The sequence below is a fragment of the Schistocerca serialis genome, chromosome 5, assembly GCF_023864345.2.
Source record: "Schistocerca serialis cubense isolate TAMUIC-IGC-003099 chromosome 5, iqSchSeri2.2, whole genome shotgun sequence".
NCBI classification, from domain to species: domain Eukaryota; kingdom Metazoa; phylum Arthropoda; class Insecta; order Orthoptera; family Acrididae; genus Schistocerca; species Schistocerca serialis.
The window spans coordinates 160,867,179-160,889,604 of record NC_064642.1 but is presented as its reverse complement, the minus strand read 5'-3'; the positions used below and the strand labels follow the sequence as shown (position 1 = coordinate 160,889,604).

The following is a 22,426-nucleotide window of genomic DNA, read 5'->3' as shown; positions in this document are numbered from 1 at the left end:
TTCAGCATGAACAAGGATGACTGCTCATCGTGACAATCTAGACAACATCAGTTCAGCACTCAATTCACGACAGACCTGCAGTATATGAAAGGAACTGAGAACGTCGTGGCTGACTAACTGCCTGGGTTGGAATCGATCTCTCAGGCTACTGACTAGAAGAATTTAGCTGCTGAGCAAGAGACAGACCAACAACTCGCCGGTTTCCGTTGCGGTGGTACATCCGATTTAAGTCTGCGGCAGATGCAACATGGTGCTGAACTTTTCCGAGTTTTTTTGCGACGTATTACAGGGAAAACCGAGACCTTTAGCACCTGAGAGTTTGCGACGGCAATTATTTGACAGCCTTCATGGGCTGTGTCCTCCGGGAATAAACGCCAGCGTCAGACTGATGACGGACACATTCGTGTGGTCCAATATAAAGATGGACTACCATAGTTGGGCAAAAAGTTAGGTTGTCAGAGGGCCAAGATTGGCACAAAGCGGTAGGAGACTTCCAACCTAAGGCGCTGTGTTTCACACAAGTGCACCTGGATATTGTGGGATCTCTATTTCCGTTGGAAAGATACCGTTACTTCCTCAATGCAGTGGACTGCTTCACCAGAAGGACGGAGGCGACTCCATCATTTCCACGAAAACCGTGGCACGGGTATTTCTTTCATCGTGAATTGCACGCTTTGGCTGCCCTTTATATGTCAAACCAGTGGCGCCAGTTCGAGTCACTACTGTTCTTAGAACTGGCCAACCGCTGCGGTTTCCACCACCATCAAATCACAGCTTACCTCCCAACAAACAATGGACTGGTGGAAAGCTGGCACAGAAGGCCGCGTTAATCTGCCACGCACAGTCTTGGACGTTAGCTTTTCGACTTGTTTTGTTGGGTGTTCGTATAGCATTAAAAACAGATTTAGGAGTATCTACTGCAGAATTGGTTCATGGTGAACCCTTACGTCTGTCAGTAGAACTTTTCGCTGATGAAACCGGGGCACGACAGACCGAATTGTCTTATGTACTGGTAACAGTGCGCGAGCATATGGCCAGACTTCGCCCATTCGCTGTCTCGAAACATAGGGCTGTAACTACGTTCGAGCAGAAAGACCAGCAATCATGTTCACATGTGATGCTACGGACAGACGCTGTCTAGTTATCGCTACAGCCCCATGCTCTGGGCCTACAGAGTGCTCTTCCGGGACGAACATACCATGTATATAGATTCTAGTCAAGAGTAGTCTATTATTACCAAATAAAGGCCTTGAGTTGGAGAATGAATTTTGGAGAATGTACAGTGGGAGTACATCATTCTATGGTAGTGAAACATGAACTGTGGAAGAACGAGAAAACAATAAAATGAAAGACTTTGAGATGCAGTGCTACAGAAGGAAACAAAAAAATAGTGGGAGTGATAAGGCGAGGAATCGGGATATTCTCCACAGAATCAGCTCAGGGAGGAACATGCGGCAAATATTGGCAAAGAAAAAGAGACACGATGATGGGACACTTGATAACACATCAGGGAATAACTTCCATGGTACTAGAGGGAGCTGCAGGCGATAACTGCAGAGACTTTGTTACGTCCTACAAATATCTGAGGACTTCGGGAGCAGGTGTTACTCTGAGATAAAGAGGTTGGTTTGAAGAGAGGATTTCGTGGTGAACCACATCATTTCTAGGTATCAATGGATAACCATCAGTTCTTTCGGGTCTTCTAAGTTCTAGTGTAATACATAAAATTTAGTTCTTGTGGTATGACACGTTTCTAAGCTGACTAACGGTTTTTGTAACCGATTTATATAAATTCGCAAGTTTAGAGTCTTACTCCACCCCTTCCTCTCCCCCTGCCCCCACTATAAACTTCGGTGGACATCCTAAGCCAAGAGTGTAGTGCATTTTGACACCATATACAGGTTGTTCGGAAATTCCCGTTACAGACTACTCGGACTTTTAGAAGTACGTGTTATTTCGAATAGGAATCCACGTCCGGAAACATACAGTTTCCGCTTTACGACGGTTTCAATTTAGATGTGTAACGCGTCAACCTCTACTAAGGGAAAGAGAAAAGGCTCAGAGTTGCTGGTCCTTCAAAAAAATGGCTCTGAGCACTATGGAACTTAACATCTGAGGTCATCAGTCCCCTAGAACTTAGAACTACTTAAACCTAACTAACCTAAGGACATCACACACATCCATGCCCGAGGCAGGAATCGAACCTGCGACCGTAGCAGTCGAGCTGTTCCAGACTGAAGCGCCTAGAACCGCTCGGCCACCGCGACAAGCTGCTGGTCCTTGTATGGAATAGGGTGGACATGATGACGTGAAGCTGTGCCACTGAATGTCGATTAGGAAATGTGGTTTCAGCATGATGGTGCACCATGTCACATCTCGCGTCATTTCGGAAACATCTCGGAAGACGATTTGGTAAAAGATGGATAGGCCAAAGTGATCGAACACCCTGGCCGCCATTACCGCCGTATTTTACTTCTATGGACTACTTCGTTGGGGGTGTTGTTTAATGTGCTAGAACTGCAGAGTCACAGAAACATTTGCCGGCACGAATTCTGGCTGCTGCACTAGAAATTGAAGAGACACCAGGATGGATAGAAAGTGTGTGCTAGAACATGCATTGTCTGCAACAATCGAACCACTGTTTTAATGCATCAGTACTGTTCTGTAAGCAGAGTTTACTGCTTTTTTTATTTTGGAATAATGAAAATACGTTACGTTCAAACGTTAATACAAACAAATGTGCTTAAGTGATAAGTGGGTGTTTGGTATTGTCCCCTTTCGAATCGTTACCTAATAATTGTACTGCGTCACCCCTAGTTCAATTCCTCAATCAGAATTGGATGAGCTGTACGTCTAATTCGAAACTGTCGTGCAACGGAAACTGTACGATTTCGGACATGGGTTTCTGTTAGAAACATTATGTACTCACGCCACTCCCTGAGTCCTAGAAGTTTGTAGAGGGAATTTCCGAACAACCTGTATTACTGCAGGGACTGGGTTGTCAACCACGTTAGCTTAGATATTCAGCATACGTACATGCTACAGACACACTGAAGAGCAAACGAAACTGGTTCTTGACTTCCGGAAGGCGTTCGATACAGTTCCGCACTGTCGCCTGATAAACAAAGTAAGAGCCTACGGAATATCAGACCAGCTGTGTGGCTGGATTGAAGAGTTTTTCGCAAACAGAACACAGCATGTTGTTATCAATGGAGAGACGTCTACAGACGTTAAAGTAACCTCTGGCGTGCCACAGGGGAGCGTTATGGGACCATTGCTTTTCACAATATATATAAATGACCTAGTAGATAGTGTCGGAAGTTCCATGCGGCTTTTCGCGGATGATGCTGTAGTATACAGAGAAGTTGCAGCATTAGAAAATTGTAGCGAAATGCAGGAAGATCTGCAGCGGATTGGCACTTGGTGCAGGGAGTGGCAACTGACCCTTAACATAGACAAATGTAATGTATTTCAAATACATAGAAAGAAGGATCCTTTATTGTACGATTATATGATAGCGGAACAAACACTGGTAGCAGTTACTTCTGTAAAATATGTGGGAGTATGCGTGCGGAACGATTTGAAGTGGAATGATCATATAAAATTAATTGTTGGTAAGGCGGGTACCAGGTTGAGATTAATTGGGAGAGTCCTTAGAAAATGTAGTCCATCAACAAAGGAGGTGGCTTACAAAACACTCGTTCGACCTATACTTGAGTATTGTTCATCAGTGTGGGATCCGTACCAGATCGGGTTGACGGGGGAGATAGAGAAGATCCAAAGAAGAGCGGCGCGTTTCGTCACAGGGTTATTTGGTAACCGCGATAGCGTTACGGAGATGTTTAACAAACTCAAGTGGCAGACTCTGCAAGAGAGGCGCTCTGCATCGCGGTGTAGCTTGCTCGCCAGGTTTCGAGAGGGTGCGTTTCTGGATGAGGTATCGAATATATTGCTTCCCCCTACTTATACCTCCCGAGGAGATCACGAATGTAAAATTAGAGAGATTAGAGCGCGCACAGAGGCCTCCAGACTGTCGTTCTTCCCGCGAACCATAGGCGACTGGAACAGGAAAGGGAGGTAATGACAGTGGCACCTAAAGTGCCCTCCGCCACACCGTTGGGTGGCTTGCGGAGTATAAATGTAGATGTAGATGTAGCTCTGCCTAATACCGTTTAGGGGCCCCGCGAGCACGCAGAAGTGCCTCAGCACGACGTGGCATGGACTCGACTAATGCCTGAAGAAGCCCTGAAGGTAACTGGCATCATGAATCATCAAGGCTAACCATAAATCCGTAAGAGTACGAGAGGATGGAGATCTGTTCTGAACAGCACGTGGTGAGACATCCCAGGTTAGCTAAAAAACGTTCGTGTCTGGGGAGTTTGGTGGCCAGCTGAAGTGATTAAACACAGAATTGTGTTCCTGGAGCCACGCTGTAGCAATTCTGTACGTGTGCGGTGTCGTATTATCCTGCTGGATTTGCCCAAGTCTGTCGGAATGCACAATGGACATGAATGGTTGCAGGTGATCAGACAGGATGCTTAGGTACGAATCACCTGTCAGAGTCGTATCTGTACGTATCAGGGGTCCCATATCACTCGAACTGCTCACGCCCCACACCATTACAGAGCCTCTACCTGCTTGAGCAGTCCCCTGCTAATATGCAGCTTCCATTGATTTATGAGGTTGTCTCAATATCCTACAGGTCCATCCACTCGATACCATTTGAAATTAGATGCATCCGACCAGGCAACACTTTTCCAGTCATCGACAGTCCAATTTCGGTGTCGACGGACTCAGGCGAGGCGTAAACCGTGCAGTCATCAACGGTACACCGGTGGGCCTTCGGCTCTGAAAGCCCATATCGAGAATGTTTCGTTGAATGGTTCGCACGCTGACACTTGTTGATGCCCGAGCATTGCAATCTGCAGGAATTTTCGGAACAGTTGCACTCTGGGACGTTGAAAGATTCTCTTCAGTCGGATCTTTTTCCGGCCGCAGCGATGTCTGAGATTTGATGTTTTACCGGATTCCTGATATTCACAGTTCACTCGTGAAATGCTCGAACGGGAACATCCCCACTTCATAGCTATCTCGTAGATGCTGTATCCCACAGCTAGTGCGCCGACTGTAACATCACGCTGAAACTCACTTAAATCTAGATAACCTGTCATTGCAGCAGCAGTAATCAATGTAACAACTGCACCAGACACTTGTCGTCTTATACAGGCGTTGGTGATCGCAGCGCCGTATTCTTCTCGTTTATATATGTACTTCAATACGCATGCCTCTTCCAGTTTCTTTGGCGCTTCAGTGTACATGATTTCTACTGGGGTAGTGTCTCATTGGTGCAGTAACGCGTGATGTGTTACGTGTGACCTGTGACGTGTGCAGGGCGACCTGGAGCAGCTGACCGTGGTGCCCTCCGCGGAGGCGGTGTCCGAGCAATGCGACGCAGACGTAGCTCTCACCAACGACACGGCGCCCGTCGCCGTGGAGGAAGACGGCGACGCCGCCGACGACGACGACGATGACGACGTGGACATAGACTCTACCTCTGAGGAGGGCAGCGGCGGCGGCATCGACGAAGACCTCAGCGACGCTGACAACGACATAGACACCGACTATCAGTACGGTAAGGACTGCGTTACACTGCTCACCGCACGCAGGCAGCGCAAAATGAAAGTGTCAGCTGAAAAGTAATGACCTAAAATAAACTTTATCAGCCTTGAGAACGAACTCGCTAATTACAATTATGGTTTCGCAACAGCTGCGGAATATCTGAGAACAAATGTTGATTTGCGCCGGACCATTATCAAACCCGGATTCTCCGCTTGTCGCGAAAAGTCACCTCAACTACTTCGGCTATCCGAGAACCCTCCTGGAGCGGCTCAAACCTCCATTTGACCTGGTGTCTTCTTCTCCTTGTGTTCGCACTATATTACTGTGACACCTGCACTGTGCGAGACGTTGTTTTATTTCGTCATTGCATTGCTATGACAAGAAACACCGCAGTCCAGTCTGAGACTCTTGACAATCAACAGCCGTACTCAATGAAGAAATACATATATTAATGATCTTCCATCTAATATATAACAAGAAAAATTGGTTCTTTTTGCAGATGACACTAATATTGTAATCGGTCCAAGCATACAACGGAAACAGAAGAAATGTTAAACAATGTTCTTCAAAGAATCATTGACTGGTTTTCTGCGAATGATCTCATCCTCAGTTTTAATGAGACACAACATATTCAGTACTGGACATCTACAGATACTATGCCAGTGAGAAGTGTAAAACATGGCGAGGAAATAATAAATAGCGTAAAAACCTCAAAATTCTTGGGTGTCCATGCTGATGAGAGTTTAAGGTGGAAACAAGCACGGTTTGGAACTCATAAGACAACTAATTTCAGTCGTATTGGCACTTGGAATCATTTTCAATCCTGAGGAGAGACACATGAGTAACTTGACATATTTTGTATACTTTCATTCAGTGACGTCGTATGGAATAATGTTCTGGGGCCTCACATCTTTAAGAAACAAAGTCTTCATTGCTCAAAAACCTGCTGTAAGAATAATATTTGCTGCCCATCCACGATCATCTTGTTGATGTATATGAAAGAATTGGGCATTTGGGCATTTTAATTTCTGATTCACAGTACATTTATTCCCTCAAGACGTTTGTTGTGAATAATCTACTACAGTTCAAAAGGAACAATGATCTGCATAATTACAGCACCAGAAGAAAAAAATGACATTAATTGCTCCACATGAAGGTTGCATTTAGCACAAGAAGGGTGTACAATGGTAGAACATAAATGTTTGATCACTTATCAGGTGATAGATGTCTGACAGACAGCAAAGCAAAATATAAAAAGAAAGTGAAAAAGTTTCTCCTCGACGACTCCTTCCCTTCCGTAGAAGAATTTCTTTTGTAGTAATGTGTGAAAGGTGATGAATAAGAATTACCAACTCAAATCTATGTATTAAAAATAAAATAACCTCATAAATATTCAGAATGTAGCTATACAAATTAAAATGTGATGTGAATGTAAAATTACTAGTTCCATATCATTACGATCTATCGAGCAAAATTATCCGTGGATCACGAAACTGTTCTAACTAACTCTCAGGTTTGCCATGCTGTTACGTTTTCCATCCTACCCTCGGTGTTTGGAAAACTTGGCTGGTACTCAATACTCAACTAAGAAGCCATTCTGCCATTGTTTAAATACAGTTCTACTCCCGCTGTTCATAGTAACAAACAGACCGACGACTCGCATCAGAACGAAAAAGGTGGTGCGATGGTTAGCACACTGGACTCGCATTCGGGAGGAACGACGGTTCAAACACGCGTCCATCCATCCTGATTGCAGTTTTCCGTGATTTTCCTAAATCGCTTCACCCATATGCCGGGATGGTTCCTTTCAAAGTGCAGGCCGACTTCCTTCCTCAATCCTGTGGTACTGATAACCTCGTTGTTTGGTCCCCTTTTCCCACATCAACCAACCAACCAACTCACATCAACAAACAGCAGTCACTGCAGTGGACAGATCAGAACAGAGAAGAAGCAAAAGGGTGTCTTTTAGTGCACAGCGTTTACAAATGTTTGGTCTCCCCTCCCCATGAACTGCAGAAACACTGTAGTTTTAGTTCCGATACTACTGAGGGGATCTTGCACGTCAGACTGCCAATAGCATGTGTGTTTCATCGTATAGTACCTCCACTCTCACCTGTCACTCCTCACGTCATCCTTCCGTTCGCGCAGACAACTTCACTGGAGGAATTCCTAAATTCTCCAAAGCTCTAACAGGTTCCACACCTTTTTTATCGTTGTGTCAGTACATCCTCTTTTCCACGATGTGGAATCGAATAATGACTTTTCACTAGGCATTACATGGTAAAACTTTACTGTGTGCTCTGAACACCCTTGGCTAATGTGGCAGGTACAGTACAGGGAAGAAATTTAGAATGAACTAAAAATAGTCGCTGAAGATCCTCTTCATGCTTAGCTAGTTAAAATTTAAGGGATCGTATTCTTGGTTCCCGATATTTGTTACCTCATACGCTGTCGGTACATTATTTCAGTAACCACGTTTCTGTGCTAACTGTGCTGTTAATTGGAATCGAAATCTCATATAAAATTATTGCATTTGAGAATTGTGAAGGTGGTTCGATGAACCCTCTGCCAGGCACTTAAATATCATTTGCAGTGTACCCATGTAGATGTAGATGTAGAACGTAGCGCAGTGCTGCATTAATCACATTGCGGGTTCAGTAAGGAAAACCTCTTATACCCAGAGTATATGCAATTATCATTACTACTGACAAATATTATAATTTTTGAAACTAAAGACCTTAACGTAAAATTGACTGTGGTACCTTGTAAACTAGAAACGATACAACCTGCTGAGAACTTTCTTGTTCCTGAAACGTCAACCCTTTACCATTTCTACGAAACTGGGCGTCGACAGTGATACATTATCAACTAGAAAATCTTGAAATATAGAACCAGTCACAGTAGCTATGAACAGTAGCCACAAATTGCCTGCAGACCGCTGCCTTAGTGCAGTCTCCACATTTGGAGTTCACACACCTTTTTTCCCCAAAATGAAGAATTCGTCTTTTTTCTTTCAAAATATTCGTGTTTCTTCGATAGACACGAAAAGCAACGTACTCCCAGGTTGCAACCTTGTCGTAAAACCCTTTTAACACCAATGTTTCATTATTCTCTAACGGATTCTGTAAGTACTATAAATCATTAGTATGCCAATATACTATATCAAAATTCTTTTGAACATGTTATTTCATCTTACGAGTATATTACTGGGAACTTCTCTAGCTTCATAAATGCCGCAGTCGTACTTTACCATTACAACAACCTCATTCAGTAATATTTTCTATTTATAAGTTGTTACAGAATGTCGCATTCCGTCAGTAAGCTTCATCTGCTTTGTACAAATAGTTCTCACTTGGTAGCCTTCCAGAATTAAGTGCAAGATCTTAATTCTTTCCGTTATAACTTAACTTTTTGTGAATCCTAACTGCTCCCCAACTTTTCTTTGGCTCCAAGGCTTTAGTGCAGTAAACAAATTAGAAATGTTCTGTGTCAGACCGCTCGTCCACTAGTTCTCGCATTCATTCGTTACGTTCTTTTTCAGCGCTGTGGCGATAATACCAAAACAGCTACCAAAGGTGGCATACTAATATATAAATCTTTAAAAAAAATCTATGTTAACGGCTCACTCTTGCGCAGAATAAGAAAATCTTTAGTGGTACAAAGTTCTGCATAGGAAAGTATACTGTGTCTCATATTACATTCAGACGACAAAAAGTACGGGAAACTCAGATAGCAAAATTCATTTGTTTTCTCAATTACTAATCTATCTTCTTGGCTCAACTGTCAGCGTGTCTTAATGCCATTCTCGTTGTTCCCAAAAATTTATCTTCTGCAGGCTATCTAAAGCGAGGTCCTCCTATACTTAGTGATTAACGGTTCAGTGAAACGAGAGGTAGAAGCCAGCTGCCGGCTGAACTTAGTTCTTGAACGCCACGTGATCACTTTGTTGCCTATTTTGTAGGCATATTTAGAGAGCTGTCGAGCGTGGTTGGTTGTATGCAGGATACAATGATTTCCCCCTCCCCTACCTCCAACAAACGCACTATAATCTGTCAATCACAATATTATTGTATTCCAGGTATAGTCGTGTAGAGACAAGCAAAGATTTGTTTGAAATATTGACTCTAGTTCAAAAACCAACATCTACGGCTGGGAAACAGCTTTTAATCTATGTATATGAGTTGTCCAATAGGGCCGTAAGTCAGGAGTTGACGTAACAGACTGTCAGCATTGTTCTATCTTAAGTTACATAGCGAGGGGCTGGATCGCGCTTCATGGAAACCTTGCGCGCAGTAGATGGCTGCTGTTCCTTTCTTTTCTGTTTGTCTCGCTTATATTCTTTATATTTGTGTATGTATAAATATGCTTCATGCTGTCTTACACTGAAGTACTGAACAAGAGAAGGATGAAGTGGAAATAAGATAAAACGCAGAATTATATGTATCACTGGTTACAATAATAGCAAATCTGAATATTTGCACAAAAAGGACAATAAGCTGCAACATAAAAGGTTTTCAAACCAGATGTACTGGAACAACTCGTTCATTGAAAAGCTGCTTCTTATATCAATAGGGATCAGTTACTTACCTTTAAGATATCTCATTAGTACGGTGTAAAACGCAGAATTATACGTATCACTGGTTAAAATAATAGCAAATTTGAATATTTGCATAAAAAGGACAATATGCTGCAACATAAAAGGTTTTCAAACCAGATGTACTGGAACAACTCGTTCATTGAAAAGTTGCTTCTTATATCAATAGGGATCAGTTACTTATCTTTAAGATGTCTCATTAGTACGGTGAATCGACATTAGTACTGGACAAATGATTAAATTTGTTGAGTCTGGCTTGGCTTGTAACAATCACATAGATCTACTCTGTTTTAATTTTGATTATAGGGCAGTCAGCAGCTTCCTTAAAGTCGACTAAAGCTTTATATCTGTGACAAAAACGATGTTATGACTTAACAGCTATGTTAGTCCCAGAATAAAACTGTATCATTAACATCATCACACAGGAATCCGGTTTTTACCGGAAGGATAAGACAAATACTGGACATTCTGTTAACCAGTAAACCACAAAATATTTCAGAATCGTTAAATGCCCCAAGGGAAGAAAAAGAAAAGCACTCGAAGCTTCAGTGAGCAGAGCTGTATCATCAAAAGACGAGGATTGATGATTTTCCTAAGTTCTAAAAAGTTACACAGCATTATGTGCGTCAGTAGAGCAGAAACAGTGCACAATCTATTTTGTTATGCCCAGCTGGCATTTCGTTGGTATTACTGTCGAAGTGGGTTTCAATAGGATAAATTGGGAACACAATTTCTCTCTACTGGTGAGTCAGTGCTTTGCAAGGGAACCAAAGTTAACGCCATATGTAGTTCTATTAGAAAAGTAAAACTATATTATCTTAAGATGTTGAACGCGAGCACTGTGACGAACCCTCTCAAGGGCTTCTGAAATAGTTGAACCCGTAAAAAACATGATCGTAATCCACTTTAATTAAGGGCGTCAACAAATGTAGCTCATTCCACACAGATGTGTGAAATATAAGCTACTGTAGGACCACATTTTTTATCGTGGTGTAAGTAATAGAGATAGGTTGAAAATGCTCAAGAGGATGAAATTAGCTAGTACCTAAATCATTAAATAGAATCTTTATTTAAAAAATAAAAATAGCCTACGCAATAAAATCATTTCCCTCAAGACTTTCTATACCATTCTCGTCGAGTATCTGTAATTTATGAACTTCGGATTTGTAAGCATATTTTGTATATTACACCCTGTTTGCTGCAGGAACTCGGTTTCAAATTAATTAACATTCTTTTTTAATCTAGATCTCCCTTTCCTCTAAGTGTTCTTATCACAATGGGCAATGATTAGAGATTGCTTCATAACGCCTTATCCTTTGTCTCTTGCTCTGTCTACGTACACCTGAAACTAAACAATGGAGCCGCCTCAGGTCTACATATCCTGTTAAGTAAATGCAGCTACTCAATATCAAAAGCACACTCCTTTATCCTGGGATGTATAACTGAGAGTTGTATTTGTATTTGGTAATGACAAAAAAAGAGGGACAGAGTCAGTAAAAGCCGGAAACTGCACGCAGCCTGCAATATTTCCCCAGCGATAGGATTAATACATCTAATACATCTACATCTACATTTATACTCCGCAAGCCACCCAACGGTGTGTGGCGGATGGCACTTTACGTGCCACTGTCATTACCTCCCTTTTCTGTTCCAGTTGCATATGGTTCGCGGGAAGAACGACTATCTGAAAGCCTCCGTGCGCGCTCGAATCTCTCTAATTTTACATTCGTGATCTCCTCGGGAGATATAAGTAGGGTGAAGCAATATATTCGATACTTCATCCAGAAACGCACTCTCTCGAAACCTGACGAGCAAGCTACACCGCGATGCAGAGCTCCTCTCTTGCAGCGTCTACCACTTGAGTTTGCTAAACATCTCCGTAACGCTATCACGGTTACCAAATAACCCTGTGACGAAACGCGCCGCTCTTCTTTTCATCTTCTATATCTCCTCCGTCAATACGATCTGGTACCGATCCCACACTGATGAGCAATACTCAAGTATAGGTCGAACGAGTGTTTTGTAAGCCACCTCCTTTGTTGATGGACTACATTTTCTAAGGACTCCCAATGAACCTCAACCTGGTACCCGCCTTACCAACAATTAATTTTATATGATCATTCCACTTCAAATCGTTCCGCACGCATACTCCCAGATATTTTACAGAAGTAACTGCTACCAGTGTTTGTTTCGCTATCATATAATCATACAATAAAGGATCCTTCTTTCTATGGATTCGCAATACATTACATTTGTCTATGTTAAGGGTCAGTTGCCACTCCCTTCGCCAAGTGCCTATCCGCTGCAGATCTTCCTGCATTTCGCTACAATTTTCTAATGCTGCAACTTCTCTGTATACTACAGCATCATCCGCGAAAAGCCGCATGGAACTTCCCACACTATCTACTAGGTCATTTATATATATTGTGAAAAGCAACGGTCCCATAACACTCCCCTGTGGCACGCCAGAGGTTACTTTAACATCTGTAGACGTCTCTCCATTGATAACAACATGCTGTGTTCTGTTTGCTAAAAACTCTTCAATCCAGCCACACAGCTGGTCTGATATTCCGTAGTGTCATATTAAGAGTGTCATATGTCTTTACTCAATGAGACAACGTGGAGAATGCCAGACTTTAACTTACGACGTTGACGCAACGTCTTACCATTACATTTCTTTCCAATGCCGGGCAGAGGGAGCAAAATTTCTTACGTCGGAAGGATTCGAAATGATCACTTTCGAGTCGAACACCATTGCACGAGCTTGTGTTAGCGACCTCCGGTCTGGAGGAAATCGAAATGAGATGGTAATCAATATAGATGTTAATTCCTTCAGCATGTACATCTGAAGGTGGAATTTCTAGTTCCGAATCCTGTAATGTTCTGTATCGAATATATTAATAAAAACCTACCATTGAAAATTAAAAAAAGAAACAGGCAAATGAATCGGCGCTGCTGGATTTCTGGGTGAGCCGTGTTTGTTTTCTCTAAGGGGAGGCGTCACGTTTAATGTTAACAGCTCGTGAACAAGCGTACGTGTCGACGAGCCAGGCGTATCGAAGCCCAACGTGCTATCGAATTTGCCTAACAGCTTTAACGAGTCTGTGGGAGCGTGATTGTGTTGTTTGTTCGATCGGATTAACGCCCTGCACTTTTATCGAGTTGCTGCAGCGATGTTATCTGCCGCCCTGAGCTGCTGCTGCACAAACCGAGATTCAACGTAATGCAAATGCACGGACAAAACCCGCAAAACGAAGGGCTTTTAATTTTGTAAAAATTTTAAACCAAGCACAGTCTGCATTCGGTGTTGAATAATCTACATCTACTTGAGTACTCGGCAATTCACACTTAAGTGCCTGACAGAGGGTGCATCGAACCTCCTTCAGACATTTCTCTATCGCAGTAATCTGTAGCAACGCGCATCGAAAACGAACATTTAGCATACTTCCGTGCGAGCTCTGATTTCTGTCATATTATTGCTATGATCACATCTCCCTACTTAGGCTGACGTCAACATAATATTTCTGCATTTCGCGCTGTGGTCTCGCCACAGCGAAACAGCCTTTATTTTAATACGCATCGTATCCGTGACACTGTGTCGCCTACTCCGTGATAATTCAAAGCGAGTTGCCCCTCTGTGGACTTTTTCGACGTCTTCCGTCAATCCTGTCTGATATGGATCCAATACCGCACAGAAATACTCCAAAAGAGGATGAACAAGCGGAGTGTAGGCGACTTATTATTGCATTTGTTGCATCTTCTAAGTGTTTTGCCAATACAACGCAGTCTTACGTTCGCCTTACCCACAACGAGGTCTATGTGATTGTTCCAATTTTCTTGGTATTGTAATCCCGAGATATTTAGCTGAACTGACAGACTTTAACTGTGTGAGATTTGTTGTTTAACCGAAAATTAACATTTATTTTAATACTCATGTGGATGACCTCCGGTTTTTCAGTATTTACTGTCAATTGCCACTCTTCTGAACATAGAGACTTCTCGATTAAATCATTCTGTAACGGTTTTTATTCTCTGCTTATTTTAATATATGATAAATGACAGTATCATCTCCCAACAGTCGAAGAGAGCTACTCAGATTGTCTCCTAAGTTAAAATTCTACACTCCTGGAAATGGAAAAAAGAACACATTGACACCGGTGTGTCAGACCCACCATACTTGCTCCGGACACTGCGAGAGGACTGTACAAGCAATGATCACACGCACGGCACAGCGGACACACCAGGAACCGCGGTGTTGGCCGTCGAATGGCGCTAGCTGCGCAGCATTTGTGCACCGCCGCCGTCAGTGCCAGCCAGTTTGCCGTGGCATACGGAGCTCCATCGCAGTCTTTAACACTGGTAGCATGCCGCGACAGCGTGGACGTGAACCGTATGTGCAGTTGACGGACTTTGAGCGAGGGCGTATAGTGGGCATGCGGGAGGCCGGGTGGACGTACCGCCGAATTGCTCAACACGTGGGGCGTGAGGTCTCCACAGTACATCGATGTTGTCGCCAGTGGTCGGCGGAAGGTGCACGTGCCCGTCGACCTGGGACCGGACCGCAGCGACGCACGGATGCACGCCAAGACCGTAGGATCCTACGCAGTGCCGTAGGGGACCGCACCGCCACTTCCCAGAAAATTAGGGACACTGTTGCTCCTGGGGTATCGGCGAGGACCATTCGCAACCGTCTCCATGAAGCTGGGCTACGGTCCCGCACACCGTTAGGCGGTCTTCCGCTCACGCCCCAACATCGTGCAGCCCGCCTCCAGTGGTGTCGCGACAGGCGTGAATGGAGGGACGAATGGAGACGTGTCGTCTTCAGCGATGAGCGTCGCTTCTGCCTTGGTGCCAATGATGGTCGTATGCGTGTTTGGCGCCGTGCAGGTGAGCGCCACAATCAGGACTGCATACGACCGAGGCACACAGGGCCAACACCCGGCATCATGGTGTGGGGAGCGATCTCCTACACTGGCCGTACACCACTGGTGATCGTCGAGGGGACACTGAATAGTGCACGGTACATCCAAACCGTCATCGAACCCATCGTTCTACCATTCCTAGACCGGCAAGGGAACTTGCTGTTCCAACAGGACAATGCACGTCCGCATGTATCCCGTGCCACCCAACGTGCTCTAGAAGGTGTAAGTCAACTACCCTGGCCAGCAAAATCTCCGGATCTGTCCCCCATTGAGCATGTTTGGGACTGGATGAAGCGTCGTCTCACGCGGTCTGCACGTCTAGCACGAACGCTGGTCCAACTGAGGCGCCAGGTGGAAATGGCATGGCAAGCCGTTCCACAGGACTACATCCAGCATCTCTACGATCGTCTCCATGGGAGAATAGCAGCCTGCATTGCTGCGAAAGGTGGATATACACTGTACTAGTGCCGACATTGTGCATGCTCTCTTGCCTGTGTCTGTGTGCCTGTTGTTCTGTCAGTGTGATCATGTGATGTATCTGACCCCACGAATGTGTCAACAAAGTTTCCCCTTCCTGGGACAATGAATTCACGGTGTTCTTATTTCAATTTCCAGGAGTGTATTCCTCATTCGTTTGGTATGTTTTCCACTATTTTCCCCGTGTTTCTCACATATTTTTCGCACGTTATTCACGAAATACTATTCCTAACATCTGATGTTTTCATAATAGGAACATGTATTTCACTTCACTCGAGAGAAAATGTAAAATACATATTAGACCATTGCACCTGATGATGGTCGCACAGGGTCCAATCACGAAAATAATTGTGATTGTAGGCCTTTTTATTAATACTGTATTCCTCTGAACTTTTCAGCAATTGTGATAACGAATACAACCCTAAGCAATGAATCAAAATTTTTGCCAAGTTGAGAATTCGAACCCGGATCACCTGCTGTGGCGTGTACTCATTATCGTAAGTAAAGCTGAGACTTAATATGTCTCTGGGAGACGTTACTTCATGTGTTCAACAACTGTCATAGTCCAGGTGTTCAGTAAAACTTACTTACTTGCTTACAATGGACACACAAACTACAGCCGGTCCTTGGCCACACTAATTCCAGCCTTCCACACTTCTCGTCAGCTGGACCTCATCTCCCATACGCAGTATCCGCATGTCTCCCATTGTATTATCCTTCCATTTCGTTCTCGGTCGTCGTAGTGTTCTCGTTTCTTCGGCTTGTCCATCCATCGCTGACTTTATTACCGCGGTCTTCCCTCTCCTCCTTCAGTCACGATGTTGGCTAGTTGTATAATTCTCTGAGTTCTCTGTTTTTCCTTATTCTCGGCTGTTCATTTTCTTTCACTGTCTGATACAGTTTCCCCAATATTTCTATTTTTCAGGGTCCATGTCTCGCTTGCGTAGCACACCATTTGTTTGATAGTGGTCTGTTATATTTTTATTTTTGCCTGCCTGGATAGTAATTTAGAGTATATGGTGTTATGTATAGCGCCTAGACATCCTACCCCCCCCCCCCTCCCCTTCCTCCCAGGTTGAATTCTCGTTACGATTTTCTGTTACATAATGTTGTTAGGTTCCTCATTGCTAGATGGTTTGGTCCTAATTGAGCTCTTCTTCCTGTTGCTATGAACTTCGTTTTATCTTCATTTACACTTAGATCTACTTCCTTGTCTTTTTCCATCAGCACAGGTGCCATATTCTCCAGGTCTCCAACGCATTTTCCTGTCACCACAATGCCATCCGCGAAAGCCAGAACGTTTACCTTTTTCCCTATGGTGACTCCTGCACGTTCTTGCGTTACTCTCCTCAGGGTGATGTCGAGTGCCAAACTGAAGAGGATTGATGATATAATATCTCCCAGTCTCACTTCTGTTTTTACCTCACACGTTTCTAGGAACTCCCCCTGTACGTTCACTCTACACATTGATTCCATTACAGATAATTTAGTTGGCTTTATCAGCTTTTCCGGTAACCCACACTCTGCCATTACCCTGTAAATCTGCTCTCTCATTAGGCTGTCATATGCTTTGTTGAAGTCTATAAACTTAAAGAAAGTATCCTGATTGTGCTCCCAGTTCTCATCTAGTATTTGTCTTAGTGCATATATTTGGTCGGTTATTGACTTTCTGGACTCCGCCTGCGCTGTGTCTAATATTTCTTCAGGTATGGGTAGAGCTTGTTCAGTATAATTCTTGATGTTGTAGCACGTGCACAGCGGAGATATCCCTCTACAATCCTGTGTAAACGTTTTTCTTCCCTTCTTGTATGTGGGACATACAACATCAGTTTTCCATTTCTCCCGCATTACTTCTATCCTATACACTTCTTTTACCAATTCGGCTAACAATTTATGTCTTTTGTCCACCTTGTTTGATGAGCTCTGCTGATATCATGTCTGTGCCTGAGGCCTTCCCACTTTTCAGTATTTTTATTGTCTTCTTCACTCCCTCAGAGATAGTTCTTCGATTAATGGTTGCACCTTCTGGTTGTTTTCTGCCCTGTTTTCGAGGTCGTAGGTGCCTACTGGGCTGTTCAAGGCTTCCTTGAAGTATCACTTCCGGTTCTCTAGATTCCCCTCATTTGTAGTGATCAGTTTTCTATTCTCAACTTTCATTATCATAGGCCTTGCTCTGTAATCATTTCTATAGCTTCTCATTGTCATGTAAAACTGTTTACTGTTGTTCTGCACTATTCCTCCTCTGCCTCCTCCATGAATGATCTTTTCTCTAGCCTGATTGTTCTCTTCATTTCTCTCATGGCTCTCCTGTATTTTATTTGGTTTTAACTTCTGTTACTGCGCATTATTGCCTGTCATGCTGTATTCATGGCCTGAACTGCTTTTCTATCTGTTTCATTGAACCATAGTTTGTGCTTGATATTGCTATTATTGTTATCTCTTAATAGTTCTGTGCTGTATCCTTTATAGTTGTTACTGTGGTCCATTTTGTATTGGTACCTTCATTTTCTTTCCTACCCATTTCGTTCTCTAATTCTGTGGATCTGTTTCTAATCTTAATCTTAAACTGTTTAAGCTCCTCCTCATCTTTTAGCCGACGCACCCCTACACTTTTGGTTTTTTCCACTATTGCCCTTAGTCGGTTGTTTTTGTAATGATTGTTTCGTTTTTACACTCCTGGAAATTGAAATAAGAACACCGTGAATTCATTGTCCCAGGAAGGGGAAACTTTGTTGACACATTCCTGGGGTCAGATACATCACATGATCACACTGACAGAACGACAGGCACATAGAGACAGGCAACAGAGCATGCACAATGTCGGCACTAGTACAGTGTATATCCACCTTTCGCAGCAATGCAGGCTGCTATTCTCCCATGGAGACGATCGTAGAGATGCTGGATGTAGTCCTGTGGAACGGCTTGCCATGCCATTTCCACCTGGCGCCTCAGTTGGACCAGCGTTCGTGCTGGACGTGCAGACCGCGTGAGACGACGCTTCATCCAGTCCCAAACATGCTCAATGGGGGACAGATCCGGAGATCTTGCTGGCCAGGGTAGTTGACTTACACCTTCTAGAGCACGTTGGGTGGCACGGGATACATGCGGACGTGCATTGTCCTGTTGGAACAGCAAGTTCCCTTACCGGTCTAGGAATGGTAGAACGATGGGTTCGATGACGGTTTGGATGTACCGTGCACTATTCAGTGTCCCCTCGACGATCACCAGTGGTGTACGGCCAGTGTAGGAGATCGCTCCCCACACCATGATGCCGGGTGTTGGCCCTGTGTGCCTCGGTCGTATGCAGTCCTGATTGTGGCGCTCACCTGCACGGCGCCAAACACGCATACGACCATCATTGGCACCAAGGCAGAAGCGACGCTCATCGCTGAAGACGACACGTCTCCATTCGTCCCTCCATTCACGCCTGTCGCGACACCACTGGAGGCGGGCTGCACGATGTTGGGGCGTGAGCGGAAGACCGCCTAACGGTGTGCGGGACCGTAGCCCAGCTTCATGGAGACGGTTGCGAATGGTCCTCGCCGATACGCCAGGAGCAACAGTGTCCCTAATTTTCTGGGAAGTGGCGGTGCGGTCCCCTACGGCACTGCGTAGGATCCTACGGTCTTGGCGTGCATCCGTGCGTCGCTGCGGTCCGGTCCCAGGTCGACGGGCACGTGCACCTTCCGCCGACCACTGGCGACAACATCGATGTACTGTGGAGACCTCACGCCCCACGTGTTGAGCAATTCGGCGGTACGTCCACCCGGCCTCCCGCATGCCCACTATACGCCCTCGCTCAAAGTCCGTCAACTGCACATACGGTTCACGTCCACGCTGTCGCGGCATGCTACCAGTGTTAAAGACTGCGATGGAGCTCCGTATGCCACGGCAAACTGGCTGACACTGACGGCGGCGGTGCACAAATGCTGCGCAGCTGGCGCCATTCGACGGCCATCACCGCGGTTCCTGGTGTGTCCGCTGTGCCGTGCGTGTGATCATTGCTTGTACAGCCCTCTCGCAGTGTCCGGAGCAAGTATGGTGGGTCTGACACACCGGTGTCAATGTGTTCTTTTTTCCATTTCCAGGAGTGTATTAGCACAAGAGAGTGGTCTGAAAATGTCTCAGTTCCTCTTATTACTGCCTTATTATGTTTTTTCTCCATCAACATATGGTCTACTTGGTTCCTAGGTAGCCCTTCCGGTGAGGTCCGTGTTGCTTTATGCATGCCTCTCTGGGGAAATGATGTGCTGACTATTTTCGTGGAGAAGTTGATGAGCCTTAGACCATTATCATTTGATTCAGTGTGCAAGCTGAACATGTCTGATATGTTTGCCATTGGTGTTCTTGTTCTCTTTTGCCATTTGAGTCTCCAGTACAATTTTGATGTCATACTGGGGTAATATGGAGCAAATCTGGTCTAAGGTGTCGTAGAATTCGTCTTTCATGTCTTCCTGCTTATCCTTGGTTGGGGTGTAGACACTTACTAATGATATGTTCCTGTATTTACCTTTGGTTCTGATGTAGTATATCCTTTCAGTGACGTTATTTTATTATTTATTGCAAATTCTGTCCTAAATATATGGTAACCACGTTTGTTTCCGCTGTATATGATTCCACAATTTTTCTCTCTGTGCTGGCCTTCCCTAGGCCATCCTATCTTCTACAGGGCTGTAATCTCCATCTTGTTCTCTGTTAGTGCTTCATCAAATATCTTTGTCGGTCCTGCAGCGTATAGTGTTCTTACATTCCGATGTTTCTGTTCGCAGTCCTTTATTCATAAGCTTGGGTCGTTCTCCGTAACATCCGTTCCAATCCGAGACTGGGCGTGAGAATATAGGTACCTTCCATTTTTTTTTTTTTTTTTTTTTTTTTTTACAATTGCCGCGCGGGATTAGCCGAGCGATCTCAGGCGCTGCAGTCATGGACTGTGCGGCTCGTCCCGGCGGAGGTTCGTGTCCTCCCTTGGGCATGGGTGTGTGTGTCTGTCCTTAGGATAATTTAGGTTATCTAGTGTGTAAGCTTAGGGAGTGATGACCTTAGCAGTTAAGTCCCATAAGAGTTCACACACATTTGAACATATCTTTTTTTTTTACAATTTTCAATGGCTGGCTAGTCTAACGATTAACGCTCTCACTCTATCCGGGCTTGGGACTGGCTGGAATGCTATCTTCCTTCCAGGCGTGGAAAAGGAATCTGTTAATTTATTTTAGTTACATAGTATAACCTTTACCCATACTAACTCATAGGAACTATCTACTTCAACTTCACTACAAGACAAACTACTCTAACTGCAACACACACTCCACCATCAACTATATTCAGTCGATCCATTCTGAACAGTGTTTGGTTCGTAGGTAAAATTTTCGCTTATCTCCGTCTTTAGCCAGGTTTCAGTACCTGTAACAATTTAGCGCTTCTAGATTTGGATCTATCCCGACAGAGCTACGGCAATTTAAAAGTACCACACCGATATTTGGTAAGTCTATCCTGTTCCTGTGTTTGCCCTGCAATCTTTGAGAATGAAGCCCTTCCTGTGCTTTCCCGAGACCATCTAACATGTGTGTAACAGCCTCTCACCTATTATGCAGAAACATGAATATCACCACCCTTCTGCGGAAGTCGATGTATTCGCAGCCAACATGTTCGCAGAATCGCCTGAGCCTCTGATTCAGTCCCTCCACTCGGCTCTCTACTAAATAGCCTTTGGACAATGCTACAGAGGATGAGCTTTGCCTTCATCTCTCAAAGAAGGTTGACAGTGTTTTCCAGTTCTGGCAGCCAACCGAAACCAGAAATGATCGCTTCAGACTGAAAGCTACGCACATCATCTTTACTAACATGTGTCATCACCTGCAGTTGCCTGCTCCCTGTGCTAATCGTGGCATACAGGAGGGCCCATACCACATCTGGGACGACTGTGCCCCAGTATGTACTCGGTGTGTAGTCTGGATTCCTTCCCTCTCCTTGGCAACCATATCCCTAAGGGGCCTCATTACACAGCTAAAACCGGATCTTTCAGTTACCAGCAGTCCTACCCTTTGTGAATGGACGGAAACTTGCATGTTGAGAGGCTTCCGCTGAAGCAGTACAAACAACCTCATGTGGCTCAAGATAATTATCAGTCACAGATAGCACCTGAAACCTTTTTATCAGACAAACTGGGGAGGCCTTTCGTTCACTCACCAGAAGGCTTTTTGCTGACTGCCTCAACTTTCAATTACCGTCCGCTGGTAATGGATGAACCGCAGTGCAAGCATTAACCACGGTTGCCACAGTAGTGAACCGATCAGTGGACTCATAGGATGTACTGGACGGCCCTTAGATCCCCACGTCCTGACCCAACAGGGAATCCCATTGGCAACAGACTCAAGCTGCGTGACCGTACAGCCACGAACTCAGCTCATATCCAAACACAGGTATATTTTTTTGTCATCAGTCTACTGACTGGTTTGATGCAGCCCGCCACGAATTCCTTTCCTCGCTGCAATCAGGAACCGCAAGACCGCTACGGTCGCAGGTTCGAATCCTGCCTCGGTATGGATGTTAGTGATGTCCTTACGTTACTTAGGTTTAACTAGTTCTAAGTTCTAGGGGACTGATGACCTCGGCAGTTGAGTCCCATAGTGCTCAGAGCCATTTGAACCATTTTGAATTCCTTTCCTGTGCTAAACTCTTTATCTCAGAGTAGCACTTGCAACCTACGTCCTCAATTATTTGCTTGACGTATTCCAATCTCTGTCTTCCTCTACAGTTTTTGCCCTCTACAGCTCCCTCTAGTACCATGGAAGTCATTCCCTCATGTCTTAGCAGA

At 44.5% G+C, this 22,426-nt stretch overlaps 1 protein-coding gene across 1 annotated transcript in view; it reads left to right on the top strand.

The window, feature by feature from the left end:
- Positions 1-22,426, top strand: part of LOC126481816 (papilin-like) — a 156,120-nt gene that overhangs the window by 84,651 nt on the left and 49,043 nt on the right. The window contains exon 6 of the mRNA XM_050105773.1: positions 5,392-5,632. Within this exon, the coding sequence (XP_049961730.1) occupies positions 5,392-5,632 (241 nt within the window). The remainder of the gene's footprint in view (positions 1-5,391; positions 5,633-22,426) is intronic.